This window comes from Python bivittatus, unplaced genomic scaffold, assembly GCF_059951505.1.
Source record: "Python bivittatus isolate LINGU-HERP-01145 unplaced genomic scaffold, Pbiv_v1 ctg000020_np1212, whole genome shotgun sequence".
Lineage (NCBI taxonomy): Eukaryota > Metazoa > Chordata > Lepidosauria > Squamata > Pythonidae > Python > Python bivittatus.
Genome location: NW_028277030.1, coordinates 17,378,485 through 17,404,926, shown reverse-complemented (window position 1 = coordinate 17,404,926; position 26,442 = coordinate 17,378,485). Strand labels below are relative to the sequence as shown.

General features: G+C 35.2%; 2 protein-coding genes across 2 annotated transcripts in view; one reads left to right on the top strand and one right to left on the bottom strand.

Moving 5' to 3' along the window:
* Window positions 1–26,442, bottom strand: part of CTNNA1 (catenin alpha 1) — a 69,038-nt gene that overhangs the window by 27,881 nt on the left and 14,715 nt on the right. The window contains exons 6-9 of the mRNA XM_007430216.4: window positions 24,933–25,199; window positions 23,022–23,225; window positions 4,670–4,750; window positions 3,610–3,762 (exon numbers count right to left, since the gene is read on the bottom strand). Of these exons, the coding sequence (XP_007430278.1) occupies window positions 3,610–3,762; window positions 4,670–4,750; window positions 23,022–23,225; window positions 24,933–25,199 (705 nt within the window). The remainder of the gene's footprint in view (window positions 1–3,609; window positions 3,763–4,669; window positions 4,751–23,021; window positions 23,226–24,932; window positions 25,200–26,442) is intronic.
* On the top strand, window positions 10,841–12,584 carry LRRTM2 (leucine rich repeat transmembrane neuronal 2). Its single transcript, XM_025167919.2, has one exon. The coding sequence runs from the start codon at window positions 10,909–10,911 to the stop codon at window positions 12,421–12,423; it is 1,515 nt and encodes a 504-aa protein (XP_025023687.2). The 5' UTR covers window positions 10,841–10,908; the 3' UTR covers window positions 12,424–12,584.

Genomic DNA, 26,442 nt, shown 5'->3' with positions numbered 1-26,442 from the left:
ACACATGTCTTCTCTCACACCTGTGTCAAGGTTGCTGCTTTATTGGCAACTCTGCTGTGCTGACACTGGGGAAAAGACTCAAATGGGAGGGAAAGAAGGCAGCACAGGTGCCTGCAATTTTTTTCAAGCAGCCTGCTCTTCCACACAAGACAAAAATAAAAAATCTGAAGAAACAGAAATTGTTGAAGTTTTACGTGGCAAAATATGTATGCTCAGCCTTGACTTCCCTACAATTTTTCTCACGTTTCTTTTCCTGAAAATTAATGTTTTTATATCTGTTTGATATTGTAGAAGACAAAAACCAAAATAAATCTTTCACATTGTAATGTTCATATTTTTCTATTTTATAGCTGTCGCCTACTTGTTTTTCCTAAATGTAGAAAAATGTAGTGTTCTAGAGTTCCATTTGCCATAGAAGTTAATTAAAACTACACATGTATAAATATTGCCTGAATAAACTATATCTTCAGTATAATATACCTGTACAAGCAGGCCATGGAATTCACCATATTTATCCAAAGATGACCTTGAATTAAGACAAAGTGTACCATACAAAGAGTAGAGAGAGAAAAAGAATCAAAACCAAAACAAAGATCCCACGCCCAGCTTACCTACCTTGTAAATGTAGGGTGCCAACTCTGTATCTGCACTAAAAGTCATACTACACAAAAGGGTAGGGCCAGGACAGAAGCACCATTTTACCTTAATTGAATGACTGCTAATTAAAATTAACTGCCTACAACGTAGGGCATCCTAATTTACAACACGTATTGATCCTTATTACATATGCAAATCACTCTCACAAAAAAATACAACTATGCATGGCCACACACCCTCTCTCTTTCCAGCAGGAACACAAAAAGGAAGGAAAAAAAATCACAAAAGAAATGGACTAAGAGGACTGTTCAACACACACAAACAGATACAGTACGTGCAAGGACAAGTGGGGAGGATAAAACTGGATGGAGGTATGGAAGAGTTTAGTCCAAGAAGGAATGGAAAGAGAAGCCATGTTTTAGGATTTTAAAAGAGTTAAAGTGAACAGGTAAACAGCCCCTCCCAAGCTGCAGCTAATTATCAGGCTTCTCTTTCAAAGCATTCATCACAGCTCCTCCACATTCACCAGTTTTGAAAAAGGAACAGACTTCATAATCTGAAAGGGTTGTTCAAAGTATTACACATCTTCCAATCCCCTCTCCCGATTCCCACCACAAAAAAAAAAAAGAAAAAAAAAAGAAAAAAAAAGAATAGGAAAAAGTGTTTTCATTACTTTAAAATGCCTAGAAAGTTTTTAATGTCTATTCACCATGCATGGAATTCTTGTCTGGAGTCTGAAACTAAGGAGATGGAAACTTTCCTCCTTTCAGTGGAGGCAGAAATTATGTCAGGTTTGCTCTTCTGAGCTCTGACCAAATAGTTAGGCATCCAGAATGAGCATCACCGAAATATGGTTCAATTCAGTGGAGTTCATCAGAATGGTAAATAACCTGACAATATGCAATTGCCTAGGAAACATGGCATTAATATTTCATGTGATCAAAGCCCAAGAAATGATACTAGCTTGCCCACAAACTATAATAAAGCACTGCTTATGACTGGGCTGATGGTGAGCATGTCAATAAAAAAATAAAAAGTCCAACCCACAACCACAGTACTATTAAGTAATCTCACATTTTAAAATGGGAGTGATAAGCAAAACAGCAAAGAATGATTTTATTGGCTTGGCAGCACCAGATCCCTGTCCTTGAGTGGGGGTTGAATCTCCCTCTAGCCATGTTGTTTAAAGTGGCTGTCATTCTGTGTGTGTATCTGTTGATTCCCATTCATCCTAGTTGAAAGCTTATCACCTTCCTAGGTATTATATACTGTTCAGTTTTGGAACAATAAACTTCCTGAAAACTTGGTAGTCTTTGTCCCTTGTTACAAATAAGACAAAGAACCAAAACATATATCCCAGGTATCAAAGGAAGGCAGAAGGTAGAACAGGATTTACTAGAACAACAAGAATTTATTATTAATCTACTTATTTCCAATCTGTCATAAATCATACTGCTAAGATGAAGAAAACTGAGGTTGGGGATTAGGAAGAGATTTCTGTACATGAAAAGACTGCATTTCCTTAATCTCTGGTACTAACAATAAATTTCTGGGCTCAAAATACCAAAGTCTAATTTTGTGTTTTCTGTCAAGTGCTGACTGATGGATCTTAAGGTTCTTGTAAAAGTAAATAAAAAAAGTGGCTGCCTTCAGTCTGAATTCTATCTATCCTGTCATGTACTGTTTTATGAAATAGGAAGGAACATTTACAGAAATCAATGTCTAAAACGTTTTTCATAGTAGGGAAGAGAAAGATATGTACTTTTATGAGAACATGCCTAATTTAAAACAAACAAACAAACAAACAAACTTAGAATAGGGGAATGCTTCTTGTAGTGTAGACAAGGCAAATTAATTTTCAGTGCAGTTCTCTAATAATGCTTTTTATCAAATATGTAATTGTTCTCTCAGAATTTGCCCATTACATCTTCAGAGGTATAGAAGGCCTCAGGCTGACTACTGATGCTACCAATAGTCAGATGAGCAAGTTTCTATCTACCCTTGTGATAATCCTGCCAGAGATAATAGTAACAAATGCATACATATAAGTATTTCCCTAAAATATTTTGTTCCAATTTGAGCTAATGTGTTGGGTAATCCAGAATGTGATCCAGTCCAAATGCAGATCGTCTTTAAATTTTGCTTTGAAATTAATTAACAATTAATTAATATTCCTTACATTGGAATAAGAAATTAGGTTGAAATGCCAAGGCATCTTAACTCTAAGAATTTATTTTCAGAAAAAAATGTATTATGCTTAAATATTTGAGTAAGCAAGTGTTTGTTTGTTTGTTTGGTGAGGAGAGGGAGGAAATCAAAACCTCCAGGGTACAATGCCTTAAGGCATCATTCCCAATGGATCATAAAATCAACTGTCAAAAAGGGCTACTGGAGCATTAAACATTACTCGAAACCCATCATGTTGATGTTTGCAAAGCTATAACTCATAGCTATTGGATGACCTCTGTGGAAAAGGCTAGGTTCTAAAAAAGACTTTATATTAGTTAGAGAACACTTGGTAAATTATTTTTCTCAAGGACTGGATTTTCAGTTCTCCCCATCCTTAAACTTTTGGGCTAAGGTAGACAAGTCAAACTCATAACCTCCACATGTATGTTTGCTTACACAGGAAGCTATGAATTAAAAATCAGTTCAGCATCTTAAGTTGTTTTGAACACTTTGCAGTCATTTCTGAATTCAGAAATTTGTACAGGTATTTGTTATTTATTTGCTAAAAATCTTACTCTGAAATTACAGGAACTTGTACACTTTAAAAGAGAGGGAACAATTCTACTCTAAATATGTACAACTGTCATTTCAGTTGAAAAAACTATAATTTTTCCTCTGTGCTTCAGATATCTTATTTTCAAAATTCTTTCCACAACATGGAAATAAACTTGAGATAATTCACTGCAATTATTTTGCAACAGGCTCAGGATACAATAATACTCCCAAAAAGGCATAATCTGCTTTCCATAAGCACGCAGCATCCAGATTTAATTATCACAGTACCTCAATCAGCTTGTTGGCATGTTCACGGAAAACCTGTGCATATTCTTTAACTTCTTTTTCATTCCCATTCTTAGCAGCTTCAATCAAAACAAGAAGTGGCACATTTGTCTCCAGAAAGGAATCTGAAACATGGTCCATAACTGCTTTACGGAGCTAAGAGAAATCAAAACAAAGTTAAGTTGTTTCATCAAGGTAAAATGCTATTTTCAACTTCTGCATTGCTAAAATGTAGTTTATTTTACCAGTAATCCTTTTATTAAATACATTTGGCAATTATGGAGAATATTTGATTGTAGATGGGATTTTATTTTTGAAATCTGGAAAAATTACTTGTTTAAAACAGCTTCAGGTCAAAACACAGGTTCAGTTTCCATTTTGGTGTCACCAAAGGTCAGAGATATAGAACTGCTTTAGTTAATGACTCTATGTTCTCTGTTCAAAAAAGAGAGTTCATTCAATGTTATAGACAAGGAATGGTGATCTATACTGATCCCTAAAGAATCTGTCAAGGGCTGAACAAATGGTCAAGAATGTATAGCCATTTGTTGCGCAGCTCTCTCTGAACATCTGAAATCACTAAAAAGAGGCATAAGCTACATCCATTCTAGATGACCATTTCCTTGTTGGTTATGCATTAATATTTCCTAGGGTGAGGAAACAAAGGCTCTGATCTCATCCCCCAATAATCCAAATGAAGACTGTTGCTAATAGCTGTGGAGAAAAAATCCTAGTTTCACCTGCCCAACTGATGACTAATACAGAAGAGTATGCTTTCTGGGGTGTACAGGGAGGGCCAAGATTTGCTGGCAACATTGGCTTGCTCAGCCTGGTCCTGTCACTGGGGTGAGGGTAAGAGAAAAAAATATTATTATACTCCTGAATGTGACAAAGTGAAGAAGGTATCATACTCTAGACTTAAGGTTAGCCTGCCCAGTTTTAATGGGATTCAAGCATTTAGTTGTCTACTACAGTTGATTGATCTGAAAAGACTGCTAGAATAAATGGTATGTTATGTACATAGCAGACTACATGAGCATTTTATACATATTTAATACTATACCTGTCTACGCAAATCCCTTGTCTTTTTTGTCATTTTGTCTATTGCCAAGTTTAGGGCATCACTTCTTTCTTTGCGTCCAGCCTAGAAAATCAGATAACGCAACATTAAAGTGTATAAAGTTATACAACAGCGCAAATCTAAATTCTGGGTGTTGACTTTTCCACCGATTCAGTGTTAATAGCAAACTGAAATTAGCAAGTCTTGTGTATAAAAACAGTAGCATATAGGAAAAAAGCTCCTGGACTGAATGTAAGAGTTACATCGGTTGATCTAGAAACCAGAGTACCAAATTCTACCACACATCTAATAATGCACATGATTTGGATGTTGTATTTGGCTTCCTTAGTTATACTTTACAGGCTTATGAGGAGCAGGTTGCAGCAAAGTTCATAACCGGCTGTCTGAGTCAATTGCTATGTTCATTTTCCAGAATGCTGCTGTATCAGGGTAATTTCTGGGACAAAAATCATGGTAAGACTCAGAATAAAGGACAAGGCTGGTTTATTATTTAAAGGAAATGTTGCCATGGGTCCTTGAAATGTCCAAAATGCCTAATGCACATGGTGGACCAACTTTACCACCTTAAAGTATCCACATTTATGTAGTATAGAACACATGAAAAAGGTTAATTCTCTGGCATAATAGTTTAATCTGGCTGAAACCATAATCAATCCTATTATAACAGATCTTATAATATAACTTTAGAGTGATGTCATTTTAGAGTAACTCCAGAACAAAGCAGTAAAGCTCACCTATAGCTAATATGCAGAATCACTGCTGCATGGTGCAAAGTATATATAATGGTGCAAAGTATATATAATTATGCTCAACAATTTTTGTTGAGCATGCTTAGAATTGCACATTTGGTTCTTGTAGATTTCTAGGTTTGCTAAAGGTGGTTTACACATTTTACTAAGACATAACATGGTTGTTTAATTTCAGCACAATTAAGCATTATGGGCTATTCAACAAATCATAGTTAAACAAAGCATGACTTAGAATACTATATGAATCCAGATGCAAACTTAGCTGAATAATAAGGATGAACCTCTTAAATACAGATTTTTCTAACTCCTAGGAAAACTAATCATCTTCTTTGATTAAACAGCCCTTAGGGATCTATTTGTGATTAGTTCCACCATTTAAAAGTGGTCATCTCTTTCAGAAAATGATGGAGTCATCACTGCTTTCACTTAATTTAGCAACTGCTTCTGTCCCCAGCAATTCCTTAAGCTCCTTATGGCCAATGGCTCTTGTGCCAGGTCTACAAATTTGGCATCTGTCTAGAACATGATACACCTTGTTATATTATGTCAGTATAGAGAAGGTGATGCATGAACCTAAGATTCTGTGTCAACATATATGAGTGCAAAAAGACAAGGGGAATGGAAGGAATGGTATTTCTCAGGCAAAATGTTTAGTACTAGTAAAACACAAAGTCCCTTTTTGTACAGGTGGCAGTATTGTACTAGAAAAACATCTGTTGAATTTCACTAAGCAAGCAGGATATGCCTATGCTTGCATATAAGGCTAGTTATATTTATTTAAAATATTTTGAAAATAAAAAATGGTGAATGTTAGCAGTGGCCCCATCTTTAAGTAAAAAAGCAGGATAAAAATAAACTAACATGGATACTTACTATCACCAGGAAATAAAATATTCAGATACAATAGAAAATGCAAAAAATAATGCATAAGTAACTGCAGCAAACCCAGATTATGTTAAAATGACAACATGCATGTGGTGATGCAAACTCTGTCCTCACATATTGGCATCCAATGCAAGTACAAAGTTGTGGGTTTGGCATCATGATGTCTGTTTTGTCATACCTCCCCCTCCAGTACCTATGGATAATGGGAAAAGGAAGCTGGACCCGAAAGCATTTGATATATAGGGAGCCCCCTCAGAAATTCAAACAACCTCATCAATTTGGATGCTAGATTGCCTGGGTATACTATGATAAGCAACCTTGGCTTTTAATCTACAGCAAACACATTACTACATTTCTAACCCAGGGTTTCTGAAATGGGCATACTCTAGCTGACTCCATGTTTTTTTGCTTAAGAGCTATTGACTATGTGTCACCAACTATAAATTGTGCTCTGAAAGGATTGAATCTCATAAACTGAAGACAAATTTCAATAGCTGGATTCAAACCAATGATCTGCTTCCAAAAAGTCTCTATACCTATTTGTTTGAATATAATACTTCATGTATTATAGGTGAAAGTTTGGACTTGTAGTACAAGTGGAAATATATGTGAAGTAGGATTTAAACTTGTATATCACTATACAGTAGTATGTTTTTATTGTATGGCATTGGCTTGTTATATATATTTTAATGATGTGCACAGTGCCTAAAGTACTGTAGTTGGTGGGTAGACTAGAAATATAATAAACAAATGAATATTCAGATGGAGGAACCACTGCTGTTTTTATGCATGCTGCCTTTAAATATGTTACCAATGTATAATGATTCTGGTCATACATACGATTTACCTAAGATAAACCACTATTATCCATCTTGAAAAAGTTTCTTGGAATTCAAAGGTCTGGAAGCCAAATGACTTGGCTCATCCTCTCAAATCACTTATAATATGAACTCCCAACCCTGCAAATCCTAGCTATATGCAATATTCACCTCATTCTTTTTACTTCCTCATTATTATTATTCATTTGGAATATTTCTCTTTAAACTTTATTTTAAGGTTTTCCTTTTTTCTGGCTGCTTCTGCAAATTCCTGCCTTTGTTATTTCTACTTTGTCTTCTTTTGGCCCTTCTAGGATCTGAGCAGCTAACAAATGGCAGCCATATGGCCTACTCCACTATCATGAGAGCATTAGGCAACTGCAAGAAAAAACAAGAGATTTCCATATCACAGAAGCCACTATATCCAAATATACTCTCAATAATCTAAACTGATCAATTCAATTACATAAAAAGACAGCAACACTGGGAAGAAAATGAATGGCTTTCTATTACTATCTTTAAAAATGAGTCCCATAATTATTAAAGCAGAGATGAGTTTCTCTCTTTTATAAATAGTACTGTAAATGTTATTTCAACAGGTCAGACACTTCTGTGCCAAACACACACACACACATCACAGCTCTGTGTGGCACAGAGGATGACAGCTACTAATCCTCCTCTTCTGACTTGCTGGAGATACTCACCTTTTACAAATGGAGGGCTAATAGTTCTTTTTTTCAGTTATCTTTTCCCCTGTCCTCCAGTTTTGTTCCATCTTTTCTTTTTCAGTCCAAGCTCAGCTATCCCTTTTTCTCACCTTTTCTCCATCCTGTTTTTCTTTCTTTCTTTTTGCTGTTCAGCTGGAATGAGGGAGCAGGGTGTGTGCGCGCACTTGCATCTTTATGTAAGAGGGAATGCTTTGTTTGTGTATATGTATATAGGGGATCAATTAAAAATGGGGTGCCTTATTTTACACGCAACTAGGAATTCAATTTTAGTTTTTATCCTTTTTTTTGGATTGTGGCTTCTAGCAAGTACATATGCATGCATACCTGCGCACGCACACACACACTTGCATGTACACCCAGCTAGAAGTGATTCATATGCACACGTCCTTTGGGGGAAAAAAAGCCTCCAGGACTGGTTTCAGCAGAAAATGGTAACCTTAGACTGATATGATAGAAATATGTGCATTACATATAATGTCTGAGCATGCTCATAGTTTTTCATCTCTTCACTTCTTGGACATTGTCTAAAATTCAGGGCCTCTTCCTTTCATATACACAGAATATTTGAAACCCATTACGTATGATTTACGAGTATGAGTTTTCAGGATATAAAATAAAAAGGACTCTGCTAAGGTACTGGGAAGTTTAGTACTTTAAGCTAGCTTTGCCAGATACACTTGCCATGCAAAGCATGGAACCTGCAGGTATGTGGAAGTCTAGCATCTTCAGTTTCAAAACCACAGCTCTGTGAACACATTTTCCTCCCAATCAGAAGGTTTATCAGAATGGTGGATCTGATTTGGAAGTTGCAAAGGTAAGGCATTTGGAAATATCTTCATGACTCAGAACGAGACTCAAAAGCCCCACATCCCACTGTTTCTGATCTAGAACAGGAAAGGGCTTCTTCAGCTGCAGACGTAATATGGTAGCTTTGACTAGTGACCAGCTCAGAACTTCTTTTTTCAAGAAAGAAAGAGACTTTTTCATATTTTGTCAAGTCTGCTAACTACTAATCACTACTTCAAGTGAGAACCCCTTTGGACTTTGTGTCAGAGAAGGCTGGGAGCTTCCTTGGTTGCTGTTAAACAGCTTCCATCATTCTAGCAGTGGAGAAGGAGATGGACAACCCACAATTTTTGGGTTGGCTAATGGGATCTGCTGAAATCTGTAGACAACCCCCTCCCCAACCCGGAATCTGAAGTCTTAACATTCAGATTTAACAATAATTTTCTGAACAGTACTGCATATTCAAAATTCTAACTACAGTAACAGAAAATTCCTGATATATTATCTTCCATAAATACTTGATGAAGAATTCTACAAGAGTCAGGTGAAAAGGAAGTAATTTCTCTGAGAAAAATAGTTTTAATGGCATGCATGCACGCATGTGTGCGTGTATTTATTTATTACAGGCTACTTTAAGAGTTAAAAAATTATAACCTTAGTGATAGAGCAATACTCAAAATACATAATGTTAGGTCCTGTTAGCATTCATTCTTATTAACTGAGAATTATGTTTCAATGTTGCCAAGGTTGGGTAAGACCATTATATTACTTTCCCCAAACAGAATTTTTATTTACTAGATTACTCACATTATTTGAACCGTTACTTGCAAAGCTGAATGTGCAGTTAAATAATACCACCTCTGGCTCACTCTTCAGTTCAATTTAAGAAGTAAAAGCTACATATTTAATAATCAAGGATGTTATTGTCCTGCACATTTCCAGGGATCCAATAATTTGGAATGGAATCCATGTATGCATGTAAATATATATATGTATGTTTCCAAATTCTATCTGAACTACCCAGATGAAGAATCATCAGCCCAGCAAAATTGATTTACACACAGAACTTTACAATTTTCAAAATCTAGCTTTCCTAATATAAGCAATAAATTTATAAACATATTCCTTTTTAAAAAGCTTTATAAGTGAATGCTAATAGTTTCTAAAGTATTATTTCATGTATGACTTTTTCCTTGTTAGTTTTTTTTGGGAGGGGCTAATCATTTTATGCACAAATTCTGCAATTTTCATACAGAAAACCAACATAAATACTCTATTACAAAAATCAATACTGTGCAGCTTAAGGTTGTAGTAATAAACATATAACCTACAAGAGAGACACCTGCAAAGTCATTCCTATCTCCCGGATGTCAGCTGAAGAATTCTTACTTTTTTTCCTCTTAGTGGTAGTCTAATCTCACAATTCACAGTATGCACTACAGTGCCTTAAACTGCAAAGCTTCTGGAAAACCCAAACAAAAAGGAACGTCACAGGATGACGTCAGCCTATATACAGTTGTGTGGTAGCAGCACATAAGCAAATGTGTTCTGTACCTTAGCCCTGAAAGCTTTTCAGCAAATGCGTTCAAGCGACTACAGAAGCTTCTCTCAGTGATAAGCTACCCATCTGCCATCAACAAGTTAAGAGTAAAAAAGCCATAGCTGTGGAAAGCGGTTGCAATTAAACAGCTGTACAGTAAAAGAAAACCTGCCAATCAACTCAGCACTGATTCAGGAATTAACAGATCTGCCACTGGAAATCAAGGTCATGAATTCAAAGGAATATATTAGGAATGGGGTGTGAAGCCTTTTTATTTACTCCAGTATCAGAGAACAGTAAAGAGAGTAAATGATTTAAAAGCTGTCAACATTAGAGCTTTTTACAGACTCACTGTGTTGAGTCTAAAACTACGACTGAATGCAACCTCCAACGTACTCAAAAGAATGGGTAAGTTCACATTATTTGATTTGGTTTATAATGTGCAATTAATCTTGCTGTAGAAATGCACATTTAGGAAACAATACTTTTTTAAGAGACTGGGGAATTGCTTATCGGTAATTTCAGTAACTTAGATATTCCTACCAAGAATTTTTCTTTTTAAATTAAAGATTCAAAACATTTTAATGCATGTCATTATTTGCAGCAATCTTTCTCCTTTTGTTGTAAGCATACATCTGATAAGAATATCCTATTTTGTTGTTTCCCTGAATTATATTCTGCAGGCTTACATTTCAAGTGGCCATTAGGGGCTCCTATGCTGGCAGCAGTATATGCAATGAGTATTGTTTTTAAAATGCTGCCTGCCTTGGGCACGGCTTGTCCACCAAAATGCCGTTGTGAGAAGCTGCTCTTTTACTGTGACTCTCAGGGGTTTCACTCAGTGCCAAACACCACTGACAAGGGCTGTCTAGGTTTGTCATTGAGGCACAATTTTATTATGGAACTTGAAGGGGATCAGTTTGCAAGCTTCAGTCAACTTACCTGGCTTCATTTAGACCATAATCAAATTGATACAATAAGAGAAGATGCTTTTCAAGGACTGTATAAACTGAAGGAATTAATTTTAAGTTCAAACAAAGTATCTTATTTACCAAACACAACTTTTAGCCAGCTGCTTAACCTGCAACATTTGGATCTCTCTTTCAATCAATTATCTGCTTTGAATCCTGAATTGTTCTATGGCCTTCGTAAACTGCAAACCCTAAGTTTACGTTCCAATTCTCTGAGGACTATTCCAGTCCGTCTGTTTTCAGACTGTCGTAGTTTGGATTTTTTGGATTTGAGCACAAATCGCTTGCGAAGTTTGGCACGCAATGGATTTGCAGGATTAACCAAACTAAGGGAGCTTCACCTAGAGCACAACCAGCTGACAAAGATTAACTTTGCTCACTTCCTACGGCTAAGCAATCTGCACATGCTCTTCTTACAAGGGAATAAAATTAGCAACCTGACCTGCGGGATGGAATGGACCTGGGGCACTTTAGAAAAGCTAGATTTGTCTGTAAATGAGATCAAAGCCATTGATATGACAGTTTTTGAAATAATGCCTAATCTTAAAATTCTCCTAATGGATAATAACAAGCTAACCACTCTGGAGTCCAAGGTTTTATATTCACTTAAATCCCTAACTACTGTGGGTCTCTCCAGCAACCCCTGGGAATGCAGCCCCAAAATATGTGCATTAGCCACATGGCTCAGTGGCTTCCAAGGTCGGTGGGAACACTCCATCCTTTGTCATACCCCAAATCATACCCAGGGAGAGGATATTCTAGATGCAGTTTATGGTTTTCAGCTTTGCTGGAATTTATCAACTGTTGTTACACCCATTGCTACAACTTACAGAGCTCCAACAACTGAATACACAAAACGAATAAGCTCCTCAAATTTCCATGTGGGAGATAAAGAAATTTCAACCACCACAGGCATACCCTTTACCACAGAAGAGCAAATGCCTGAACCAAACAATGCCATCTTCACCCAGCAGGTAATTACAGGAACAATGGCTTTATTATTTTCTTTCTTTTTTATCATTTTTGTAGTGTTCATCTCCAGGAAGTGCTGTCCTCCCACATTAAGAAAAATTAGGCAGTGTTCAATGATTCAAAGCCACAGGCAACTACGATCTCAAACACGGCTACATATGTCAAATATGTCAGACCAAGGACCGTATAATGAATATGAACCTACCCATGAAGGACCCTTCATCATCATTAATGGCTATGGACAATGCAAATGTCAGCAGCTACCCTATAAAGAATGTGAAGTGTAATATCTACAGGTAATCAAAGAACACAAAGGAGATAAACTTATTTTAAATTGCAGGGATCTGATACATTTTTTAAAAAAACTCAAATACTGAGAAAGCTTAGATTTTTCTAAGCAACTTGTTTTGAGTGATGCAGTATTTCAGGGTGTTTTTTTTTTTTTTTAATAAACCCACAATATTTTCAGTGTTTAAACAACAGTGTTGGCATTACATTTGCATTCCTGATGTTTGGAATCTAAATATGCTCAACCCAAAATATGTATATTGTTTCATGTTATGTAATTATATGTGTATTTTTTTATTTTTATTTTTTTACTCCCAACCCTCCAGATATGATTTAGAAAAACAGTCTGGATGAAAATAATATTGTTGGGTATATATTTAAAGGACCCAGTGAAAGGGGAACATATTACCAAATGATGCATTATAGTTACTAAATTTTACCAACATTTCAGCCAGTTCAGTGTTTCATTAAGTACATGCTAACCAAAAAAAAAAGGTAATTTCCTTAAAAAGATGCTTCTCAGTCTTGTGATCAAGTAGAAAGGTGCAGAAGAGGGATTTTCCAGTCTACTACAGCATGGAATTTTAGTACTATTTTAACTCCATATTAAGAATTCAGCTTATCTAAATGTGTTCCAAATTCAGAATATAGCTACTGCCACTTCTGAATAAATCAAGATCACATTCATTACTTCGAAATATTAACCTGCCACAGCCATTCAGTAGCATTCAGTGTGGTCTCCAAGTATTACATGCGGTTCAACTTTTGTTAAATCTATCTTGACTTTAATGGGATGATGCATTTCATACCAAGAAGCAACATATAAAGAACAGAACAGTAAGGATTTTTTAAGCAAAAAGCCCTCTTTCTTTTGCTCAACAAGCCTGACTACTTAATACTAGAAAACTATTTTCTGTATTCATTACTATTCTTCTGGTACCAAATTATCCTTGCAGAATGAACTCTCAATTATCACTGTAAATTTCAACCCTGGACAATTTAAACACCAATCCAATATTCAGGAGAGGGCTCTACTGATTACAATATGACTAATTAATTAATTAAATTATGCTTGTGGAAACAGTAAGAACTTTTAAAAACTCAGATTAGGGATTTTTTTTGTAGAGAAAGATTATGATGTCATTTAAACTAGGACAAAATTACTCTAAAAAGCAAATAATCAGTTCCTGGATATTGAAAATTCTAGATTTGGTGGTTATGAAATTTAATTTACTACACATCTATGGAGTTTAAATGTAGTTCAATTAAGAAAGTATTTAGTACAACTGCTCAAAAATCATGAACACATAATCAAGAGTATGATGTTTGGAAGAAAATGTACATATGTAGATCTAACTATCATGCCAAGTTCAGCAATGACATTTGTTAGTACATGCAAAGGGAAAAGAAATATCGGTGCTTGGATTCTTTAAATCAGTATATAATATTGTATGTTGTACTATGCTGCAAGGTTTTCAAGCAAATCATCCATTTCTGATGCGCGTGCTATATAAACGTCCTTGAATAAATATTACAATGGTTTGAACAGGGTGAAAAGGATGGAAATTTCAGACTTTAAAGCCAATGCATCAAAGCCCAGTACTCATAAGTTTTATCCCTTCATAATGGGCATTACTTTAACTCAATATGTTGGATTGTATTTTTTTTAAGCTTTATTAAACCAAATTATAAGTGAAAGATAGATAATATCTACAAATCCTCTACATGGTAAGCCATTGTTTTTCAGCCATATACAATATATTCTATGCATCTGGTAACTAAATTTTCTCTGCGTTGAAACATAACATCCATCAAAAATCTACACTCCACATACCAAACTGAGAACTGCCTATGCTTCAGTCTTTATTTCTACCTGCCAACTTAACAAGAACCCACTGTGTCTGAGCAAACTGGTTGAAAGTGACCAGAGGTGTATATACTGCAGAGCTGGAAGGCAATGGAGTAACAACTGTATAACATTTAAATTCCAATAGAGCATTTTTCTCAGCATCTTAATCACACTTGTATCCCATAAGATACTCCATTAGAAACCAGCCTAACATTATTTCATCAGCATTACTGTACTTAACTGCTATGCGGAGTTGTGACAATTGGCTCATTAATTGGTCAAAACTCTTTGTTATTACCAACCCTTCTCTTCAGGGTAGTTCTCAGTCAGGGGATGCTGCGGGAAGTACCAATAGCAAAAAGAGATGTTACTTTCTCCTATGTCACTGTTCTCTTTTCCTTCTGAATTGTTACCTGAAAACACCTACACAGTCTAATATTATTTTTATAGTCATACAAGATTTGAGAATATAAATTTTAGCTCCTTAGATAATATCCCATATTATCATGCCTACATGATGACATTTGACTGCTTTAATCTACAGAGAAAGTACAGGGCAATATTATGCCTTAATCCCATAACGTCAGTCACATGGGCTGCATGATAAAGCTATGTAATCACCAAAATATATCAGCTGTAGAATAGTCTGGTTCTTGTTATGTTAATTGTATTTCTATATTTTACTTTTCCTTATGAGTCTAAAAAGAGGGCATTTTTCTAAGTGACAAAATTGCTACTGATATCACATCCAGTACAGCATTCAGAGATGCAGCAAGTATTATTTTAAGACTACAAAGACCAGTCCAAATATATATTTTCACACTGACAGTGGCGTCAAATAAGAGCTTGTATACGTGAAAAAGCCATAGGCAAAATATTCACATCTCCTGATAGCAATTCAAACACAATTTTCAGTGCCCGCCCCCCTGATTATCACTTATTCATGGAAGATGAGTATTATATATCCTTGGCAAAGATACAAATGGTGAATCATCAATTGAGATTTTAGGTAATATGCAAACCTGTATGAATTAATTCTAAACTGGCATTAAATTATGAAGCTGTTGATCATGCCCAGCCCAAAAAGCATCATGTCCTGCCCCAAATACTCCAACCAATGCCAATGCTGAAATAAAGATTTTGCCATTTTTATTTAGTAGTTCTTAACAGAATGCTGTCTTGAATTACTTCCTCATCTATAGCTGATATTTCAAGTGACTGTTACACCAATCCCAGAAGGAAAATAATGGACCTATAACTTATTTTAACACTGTTCAATCAGTCCTTAAACATATAAATTATTTCCATTACTTCAGAAAGCAAAGGTTCCTACAAGCAAGTTCCTGAATTAAATGCTCTCTGGTACCTATGGGAAGAACAACCTGTGGTGGTTAATTATGTTTAATATCACAATACTTTCCAGTCCAAGATATAATACAAAGACTGAACTTTACAATCTTTTAGCTGTAGTACTGTACTATAAATCCATATTAATTTAATATTGCAGGACCTATTTAGTGGGGAAAGAATTCTGCAAGAGTACAAAACTTTAAATGAGATATCATCTAATACAATACAAATCGTGCCATCTAATGAGAACCAAATAATGGTCACATTTATGTCATCAATTTCAAAGATATCTGCTATCTGCTATACTATTTCAGTTATGATTACATCTTCCCCCTCAAACTTTTAAATGTTGAAAATATTAATAGAAAATTCAAATGATTTCTACTAGCAATATTCCAAGTGCATTTTTTGGTGGTGGCGGTGGTGATGGTGGGAAGATTCATAATGCAGTAAGTGCAGTGTACAAAAAACATTAAAAAGTGTATACACTATAAAACTAGAAGCTGACTCTTTCTTGGTGCCCTTTCAAAATAAGAAACCGTTAATTTGATTTTCTTTCTTGGGAACAAGATCTAACAAAATAGTTTGCTTATATCTTTCATTATAATACAGGTTAAAGAAAAATCTCTTTTCAGAATAAGCATATCGTTTTGCTTCAAAGATACAAATATGATACCCATTTGTTTAGGGTGTTATCAATATGACCCTTAAAAGTATGGACATTGTTTTGTTACTTATGATATATCAGGTAAATAGAAAATTTCTGTACCATCATAGTCTCTAGATTTTCTTAAGGACTCAAAAACTGTAGGAGGATAATTTTAAATTCCAGGAACATAAATATTAAACATTGAACATGAAGGAGCACAGCATTATTGAATCAAATATTCATATTCCACAAATTTTCATATTTTTCATGTTCCCATATATAAATTACCTATCTGGAACCATGATGGGACTAATTTATGTACTAAGATTACTGTAGTTCCCAAGACTGTTTCATAATGATGAAGAAAATATTTTCGACAGATTCTACCAAATCCTTTTTTGGCACTCTGAATTGTGGTCTGCCAATAGGCATAAGGGAATGTAAAGAGATTAGTTTGATAGTCCCATTGTACAAACTTTCTTATATTAATTACCTGTTAGTTGTTCAACATGATTTTACTGAAGTCACTATACTGACAGACTAGAATCTGAGAGATGACCTTCCAGAATACAAGTGAAAAATCCTTTTCTATTTCAAAGACCAGATTTTCCAATGCAGTCAAACTAACAAAATTGATCACTTGTACAACAAAAGCCATCTCCATGCTCCTCTGCCAGTTTCTGTGCAGTGAGAAGATAAGGGTCACAGCAAATCTAGATTTCTAATCCATGTACTTAATTAAATAAGGAGATATAATATGAACTGCTCCATATTTATTTAAGTTTCTAAGTATGTGAGTAGCAGTCCATGAAAGAAAAAAATCACGCTCAAATTGCTTTGATGCCACTCAAGACTTACAGAAAGTATTGATAAAAAAAGTTCAGGAAAAAGCATTTTGTAAAGGGATCAGAATGGTAAGCAGATTACGAAGTCTCAAATTCTATCTCCTAAGAACAGGTTTTTGCATTGTGAAATTATTTCATTCCAGTGACTCAAAAGATACTAAAATATGCAACGTATGCAATTCTTAAGCCCATTTCTTCCCAGGGGTCTGTATTCCTAAGAGAAATGGGCAGTTTAACAGAAGACCACAATAAGGAAGCACTTAAGCAATAAGAAGCAATTACTGCATTTGAATTGTTTAAAAAAGGAAATCATTTTTGTTAATTTATGATGGGCCTAATGTACATAAGAGATGCTTATCTAGGATTTTAAATCTAAAATTAATTAAATCTAATTATTCTGGGGCAGACATATATGAATAATTTCTGGGGCAGACATATATTCTAATAATTGGTAATCTCACTGCGTAAGTGGTTTTCAATGATCATGATTGCTTAAATTTAGCCAACTTGACCTTAGAGGTTTCTGTTATAAAAGCACAAAACCAATCTTGCCACAAAAAATATCCAGTGTTTTCCAATGGGCATATCTATTTGTCAAAAAAAACAGCAAGATTTAGCTTTCCCTTTTCCTTGTATTGCTGTTTTCGAATTCCTTACATTTGTAATATATTCCAAAGGAGCAGTTTTCCATCCTTTTCAAGACAGAAAGTAATTTTGAAAAAGTACTCAAAATAACAGCCATTTGAGTACTTGGCTGTTATTATTACTGCTCAGCATACATTGTGGCAGTAGTGCTATTATATCTCACATTAAATAAGTCCAGGATGATGCAGGAATAGATGCCATTCCATCAGCAGAAAATAAACATGAATTGGTATTCCATATTATTAGGGTGAAGCAATTATTTTTCCCCATAACTAGACAGTCTTGTCTGGCTACAAGAGGCAGAGCTCCAATTTTCTAGGTGCTTTCTTGGCTTTTTTTGCTTAGAGGTTGAAAAATAATGTTACTGAAAGGAGAAATAGTTAACTTTTATTCTGATATGTCCTTCATGTCAATTATTTTGGTTATATACTCTGGAAATGGAGTAAGAGGAATTAGGCAAAAGCAATATGTGTGTAATTTTCTTTTCATAAAATGAAGACAATTTACTTTTTAGATATATTTTGAAATATAGTGATATTTGAATGTCCAAATGGCCTAATTTCCTGACAGACAAGCCTATTATCAATTGATGCTTAAAGTGCCTTTGACCTTTCAGTGTCTTCTCAATGCTTAAACTCTTATTAGTGGTGGAAACCATTTCTTGGTTAAGCAGCCACTGCATGTTTTTGATTCTTCTAACAGGGAGAGAAAAGCAGCATAGACAGAGATGCCTTGTTATTCAGGTTGTTCCTGGCATATGTTAATATTTTTTATTTTGTACATTCATCTTTCATATTCCTCTGGAAGCTCAAGGTGATATACATATCCCTCCCCATCAACTTCTATTTATTTTAGAACCTGTGTGTCTCCAGTCCTTGTTTAATGCACTGGCAGAAAATCTCAGCACAGTGATCCAGCTTGGAAGTTGAACACTGATTTCAACTATGAAAACTCCTACTCCTCTGCACAGCTGCAGAGACTGGAAACGTTTGCTTTTTTTCCCATGGTTATTCTTAATGATGTGTTATTAAACAAGCTAGGTTCAAGTAATCTGTTGGCTTATTTTCTTAAACAAAGATAAAAGTTTAATGACAAACTTGTTAATTAAAACCAAAAGCAAAAGTGTTATATCCCCTCACAGTTCTGCCAGATGGGGAGAAGAACAAAAATGGATATGGTACTAAACCATAACTTTAGTATTAGATTGAGCTAGACCACTGTCAAAAGCTACAATAATCAATGTTCCATACACTGGGATCTTGCCACATTATTCTATATCTTATAACAGTAACGTATCAAATACATATTACTAGGTTTTGATACCTCAATTAAATTCCATAATAATTGAGTAAATGTCCATGTAACAATTTTATTGCATAAATATGGACCAGTATGCCCCAAATATCTGAAAACAGAACTGGAAAAATACAGATATGCTGATACAATCAATTCTTTTTTCTGGGTAATCATTACATTTCACAACTATTTCTGAATTTATTTTTTCCCAATGGAGCAGAAAAGCACACTTAATAAATTCTAAGCAATTCATGGAACATTGTAATAAGCATAGGTCAAATATTTAATAACTTAGACATCATTTGCGAGGCTGGTTACATGGCTTCCATTTTGAAGAACACTGAATTAGAATTTATTATATACCTGTACCCGCTAAATGAACTGAATTTTTCATGCTCCTAGATCATCCAGCACTATTCAAGTACAATCTTTCATGAAGATCTATTCAACACTGTCTTTTGATTTTAATTTTAAATATCTATGTTTCTTCTATTTTCTGTGTAAAGTATGACAGAAGCCATTGGTTTTTGATTGGAGCAGGTTTTGCTTCAGAAAGTGTGCCCTGCCTTACTAGACAGATCAACATGTAGACAGTAGAGTCCTTCCCTTTCCCATCTTATGGACAACAAAGGACAAGGAGGAGGGTTGGGGCTTCAATTTGCAGAAGGATTCAGTTTTGAGAATTGTGCAAAGCTACTCAAAACTCAAATGTACCTCTTAAACCGGTGTACCCCTGCATTAAAGGGCTGTTATTTTTTTTCGTTAGCGTAGTATTGGATTAAATCATACGTACAGAGTTTGTAGCTGCTAAAGTCAAATGAATTTTATAATATACAATTGCATTTTGATTTCCAAATGTTCCAAAATATACTGAAGTGCTGTTTAATTAAAGTAACTATTTTCTAAGCACTTTAAGCACTACAATTACACAACTGACAGGAAAATGAATGGCTTCATAAATTACTGTAGACACATTGTCCAGGATCTAACTAGGCCTTCTCAATCATCCTTTCCTTACTACCATATTGCAAGCCACTTTTGAAAGTAAGGAAAGTACACAAGATTGTTTTACTGAAGTACGAGAAACTATGGTTGAAATGAAAATAAGTCAAATTGGACTTGCCTAAACTTGGAGCCCACCTGTAAGAGTTCTTTAGATCCCTGGCTAATATAAAAGATGCGCTGATTACAGATTTCCAAAAGAATGTTGTAGAAACTAAATGGTTCATATTTATAATGTAAAATGAATATACATAAACACATTTAATAGTTGGTCATCTTTTAGGATGTTTTCATGATATCTGGGGCTGGTATTACTAAAGGAAATCAACAAAACCACAATAAATTTTCCCCATTATTGGCTTCATTCTTCTTAAGTGTTTCACAAAATCTAGAGACCAAGCTGAAGGACTGGTTATAAAAGTGGTGATCATTTTCACCTTCTGTTGGAAACTACTCAAAATTCCAGGAATGCTCTCTGAGGGTACCTCAAGTCTGGGAGGCTTTTCAGGAGGCATCTAGAACATCCAGAAGAGGTATATAAATATATTCAACGGCCTAAGCAAAGCTTTAGATGCCAGCTTTTAAAATATATATTTATTATAGAGGGAAACATGGATCCTAATAACCGAAACCTATCTTGTCAATTATGAACAAACCATTCAAAGTTTTATTAAAAGCCAAATGCCGTGAATGATTTTTTTCTCTCCTGATACAAAAAGCATCTGATGATGCAAGCTGCTCTAATCTATGCACTCTGGTGCCTCCAGCAAGCAGGTGTGATTAACTAAACAATATGAATCTCCATCTGTAGTTTCAAGTCTGTTGTCCAAACCAGGGACTTTGTCTTATTGCTCTTGGAACAAGACAAGGAAAGAAGCCAAGAGCAAGCCATGATTTTATTCTATCATTTGTTCTAAAAGACAACTCTGTGCTAAGTCAATTATGGACAGAGTTGCCTGTCATTTGTTAGCTGTGCCAGCTTATGGGACAGTTCACTTCAGCAACCTGCACTAGATGTACTGGGAACCCAGCATTTTAGCAAATACTGGTTTTGTTTCATGCAAATTCACTGTGTGACATCAATATGCACAACATTTTACTATTACATTTTAACTGTAGAGTCCTGTCTCCTTTTCCCCTAAGTTGAAGAACAATGATTTAAAATCATTAATATCATGATAGCTTAGACTGATTTCAAAACCAAGGTGATTTAAGTCACCAAGGGATTTAAATAAAGTTGCAAATATTACTTAAATATGTGAATTCAAAAAACAATGTAGTATTTTACAGCAGGAAAGTATATTCTGTGTAATTCTTAGTTAACAGATCAACTTAGAAAATAATACAAATATAACCTATGTCAAAATACAGGCGCTATTTAGTATTCCTTCCTATTCTTTTTCCCAACTCATTTACTCAAAGTTTCTTACTTCTTCATCTGAGAAGGGAAAATAATGGAAAGGGGAGAAAAAGGGATTTGTAAAGAATGAACTAGTTAGTGACTGTGAGCAAATTTAGATGTTTTTCTGGGTGCAGTTGTAAGTTAAGCAATGTAACAAAAGACCCAAAGGAATACCACTGTAATACTTGCCACTGTAATACTTCTCTTATGATTTTTTTCCTTCTACTTAGCTCCTCATATTTCCTCATTAAAAAAAAAAAAAGCCCGAATTCTTTCTTTGCACAAGACAACCTGCTATCTTTATCCCCCACCTTTCCACCACTTGTCTCTCTTTTCTACCTTCAATTCAAATAGAGTTCTTTCATAGAAATAGATTGGAAATTGACTGTAACACATTGTAACATCAGTTTATCAACCCTGTCCTCTATTTTACAAACATAAACACAGCCATGCTAAGTCATCTAGAGCAGGTGTATTTGTTCAGTCTAGCTAAGTAAGATTTTTTTAACCTAATAACTGCCAATAGATATCACAATTCTGATTATATTCCGAATGTGCTTTTTCCACACATAATTCATTTAGAGAAAGATAAGCTTGTCATAAATTATTTTGAACATTCTGGCTGCTAAGGAAGTCCCTGAGGGCTTCTCCCAAGACATTTGGAGGCTGGATGTAACCCAGGAACCTCATCTGGTACACTCTAATTCATACAAAGTGTGGAAGATGGGTTTTGTTCAGCCAGTTTTACACATGAGTTAAACATTTAATTTCAACTGCTATTAGCTTAAGTAGGCTAGGCAATCAACAAAAGGATAGATTTAGCATTTTTATCCATCAACCCATTTTCAGGGTGTTATTTTAAAGTTTGATAGGTATGCTAAGACTACTTGAAGTTTAATGTGTCTATTTTTTCATTGTTTGCCAAAAATCAGCAGGATAACATTATTATACAGTAACCTAATGCTAAAATGTGGTGGCATAATCTTTCAGTTCCAAAAAAGGGGCTGTAGAGGCTACATCCCTCCCATGGGTTGCCCAGCCCTGCTCTATTCAATACATTTGTACACATGTAGATGGGACATTATACTTAGGCACAAAAAAATTACCCTATTAAAAAATCAATATTACTGGCTGAACTATGAGTTGCAAACACGTACGTGGATTGTCTTAAATAACTGTGACATTGTTTTTATATGCAAGAAATGTAAATTATTTCAATTTACAAGTATTACGTATCTTTGGCATTCATCTACTGTAATCCTGTCAAATCCAACAACTATTTCTCCCATTCTTTTAATACAGAATCAATTCTAAGTGAGGAAAAATCCAAACCTTTGAAACTCACTACTATTCTAACCTATCCTCAAACCTATTTCCAAAATTAATAAAAAAAATATGCAACACAGCAAAAGAACATGACAGAACAATTAAAAATTTTAATGACCTAAACTTTACTTTCAGGAGTATCTGTAAAAATTTTCTAATTCAAATCACATTGTTTTACTGTTCCCCAAAATTCAAATGAAAAGGAAATATTTGCAAGTACACTTGTTACTCACATTTCCCATATATTCTGAAAGCAGATCTTGCAAGGCTTGTCGCACTGCATTACACTCTGCCACTATGCGTTCCCGTCGGTCATCACGTGTACAGGATGAGTCAGCCATTAGGGCTGCACCACTAATGATACTCTCCAGGCGCTCTTCTAAGGACGGCCTAAAACGCTCTTCACTGAAGTTCAAAGGATCTACAATAATTTGTTTCTGTTAAGAAGAAATGTTTTATAACTTTTAATAAAGTGACATGCTACCCTGGATTAGTTTGATGAAGATCTCTTAGATTTACCACAGAATATGTCTGTTTAACATGCACAGTACTAAAACATTTAGACCAATACATTATCCAGAACTAAGCAAATACATGTTTTCAGTCTACAGAGATTTATATTAGCAGTAGGATTCTAATCTTACATTGTTCTCTTACCTTTGAGTATTAATTTTAAAAAGAAGCATGCAACAAAACATTATATGAACTTAAGGCTCCATTACTGATTTCACTTATGTTATCAGAGAGCAGACTTCACTTCTGCGGTTTGTCAGTCTGTCAGTTTTTCAAGTTATGCTGTATATCGTTATTTCTTAAAGAAATATTCATTAACCAGGTTTATTATTTTAAAAAATAGCAGCATTTTATTTTTCTATAAAAATTCTCCTAGGTGCTAAGCTTTCTAAAGTTTTAGTATCACCACTCCCACAAAAATATTTTAATATAACACTAATGATGCCATTATCTTAACATTACTGTATGAAGCACTGCTCAGTAAAGTCTCATGTGGCAATATTTTTTGTCTATTCTATAATATTTCACATATCTAATAGTGAACCTATTTTCTCCACACTTTGCCAATGCAGCTAGAAGTGACCTATTTGAAATATTAAAAGGGAATGTTAAGAGACTTTGTTGAGGAAAGTGACTTTTCACCTGAGAGAAAACTCCTTTAAAAGTTGCCCTAGAAAAGTCTGAGGCCAATTATTTCTTAAAACCTATTAAGGAAGCTTACACATTCTCTACCCAGAGAAAACATATATACCAAATATTTGGTGTCTCCCTTTAGTAAGAACGTTCACCAAAACTATTGCTCAAGCACAAAGCCCTCTTGGCAGCAGCATTTCTATAGGGTCACAGAATTTAATAACTCATTTAAGGTGACCAGGTGAAAAGAAAAAGATGTCCCAAACACTATGAATGGATAATGTAGTTTATTGTACAAGCTGCACTTCCTGAGATTCTATCAGAGGTACTATAGCCTTGACCTCATTCCAAGTGGCCAATCTGAGATCAATTGCTCAGGAAAAAAAAGAATAAAGTTGGAAAGCTGAATAGTGGAAGATCAATTTGGCTGGGAAAATTGCCCCACAGAGGCTATGGAGAGCTGCATGTGATTGACTAGGGGCAGTGGTTCTCAACCAGAGATAGGCATATCACAGGTATCACTCAAAAATAGTCCAGGTGAAACACAGAGTAAACTGAAACTGTGCTGAGAAAGCACAGGAATAACCTATTCCTGGTTATTTGACAGCCTCTCGGAGCTCTGGAAAATCTGAAAGCCTAGCCTCCAAAATGGAAGTCAACATGAATGAAATTTTAAATAAAATCATAGAAAATTCTGATTTTTCAGTAAGAGAGAACAGACTTTTAGTGTTGTTATAACACAATTACAGGCAATTTGCCTCTCTAAACTGCTAGAGTTGGTTTGAGCTGGGTATTATTAAAATATGTACAACAAACACATTCAGATTGCTGCAAATAAGTTAGATCCTACTGTACATTGAAAGACAGTACTTTTATTTATCTTTAGAATTATACAATAACGATATCCATGTCAAGGTTGAAAATCAGAAAGTCTGTCAATCATATTGCTCCAGAAATATGGTGCCAAAACTTATTTGTTGTACAAATGTAAAACTTACATCAAAGTTATTAAGTGCATAAGCCAACTCTCCACCACCACTCTGATGCTGGACAGAGTCTTCAGAAGCTGTCGCTTGGGCAGCATTAGAGATTCCTGTGACTGCCTGCTGCAACTGCTTGTAGATCAAGTCCCTATTAGCTTTATAAGCAGCTACATCTGGGTGCTGGAGGCAAGCTTGAGAAGCAGTATAAAGTATAGGAATGTTTTTCTGAAGAATTCCTCTGGCTGCAGCCATTTGATCACGATGACCAATGTCTTTCAGTTCCTGCAGAAGTGTTTGAAACAATAACATTATTTTATATAGGGATAAAAGATTTTTTGGAATTTAGTGTTTATATCAGCTGTGACAATATCTGATACTCCACATATAAACTGCAATGGCCAATAGAGAAGGGCTGGTGCAGTCCCACAGAACCTGGAGAGGAACATTTTGTGTATTCCTTATCTGAACTCTGTTTCAGTTAAGAAATTTAGCATAGCCTGTATCAGGAAGCATCAGAAAATTACATGGTTTTTGGAACACAATAATGTTGGCAAATGAAGAGTGTCAAATGTCAATTTTTGTAACTGAAGTTACTGTAAGCTTTCCATCTGAACTGCAGAGAAAAAGTGTAAGCCAAAGCCTAATACGCTTATCCAGAAGTGTGTATTAAGCAGGCAGCAGTGTCTCACAACAAACAGCCTTGCTGTCTCTCTTTATACCAGTTTATACAACAACCTCAACCCCACTGGAACAAGTTATTCAACTGAATAATTATGTAATTAGTAACAGTTGCACAGACATGACTTTTGTTCTGTAACTTCTGAGAAAAATGGGCAGCTTGATTTTAAACTGTTCCATAGAGAAGAAATTGTGGATTAAGCCAATAGCCCTCTTTATTCTGCTAATCATGTTCAGGAGACCAGCAACACCTGAAGCAGCTGACTAAAGTTTCTTCTTCACACACATTCAGTCAGTTCCTTAGAACAGGAGTAAGAAGCGGATAGATTGGGATATATTTTCTGTGAGATCTGCAGTAAATTGGAGCCACTTTCAATCTTTCCTTCTGAAAAAGGATCAATTTGCAGATAATCACCCCTTATGTGTCTTAGCAGATTACATGAGTGGCATAATGTAGAAAGGAAAGAGCCAGGGAAACAAGCAGCAGTGTTGCAAGCAGGAGCAAACAAAATGCAGATTTCTATTGCATAGAAGCTCCTCTCCAGTATTAAACTGGGCACATGAGTAGCTACTAGCACAAATTGGGTGGATTCATGTATCTTTTCCAAGCTTATTATGGCATGAATTTTCAGCAATGTTAATCATCTGATTCTTGTAACTTGTCAGAAATATCTTTTGTCTCCTGGATTCTACCCCTCTAATATGACTGGTTTATCTTTTCAGGTCAGTATCTCTTTTACTAATCATCTTTTACTATTAGTCCACCAAGGTGCATTACTTACAATTGTCTGCCTTGCAGATAGAGTGTTTGTCTACACATATGGCAGCTTTGGTTTTCTTTAAAACC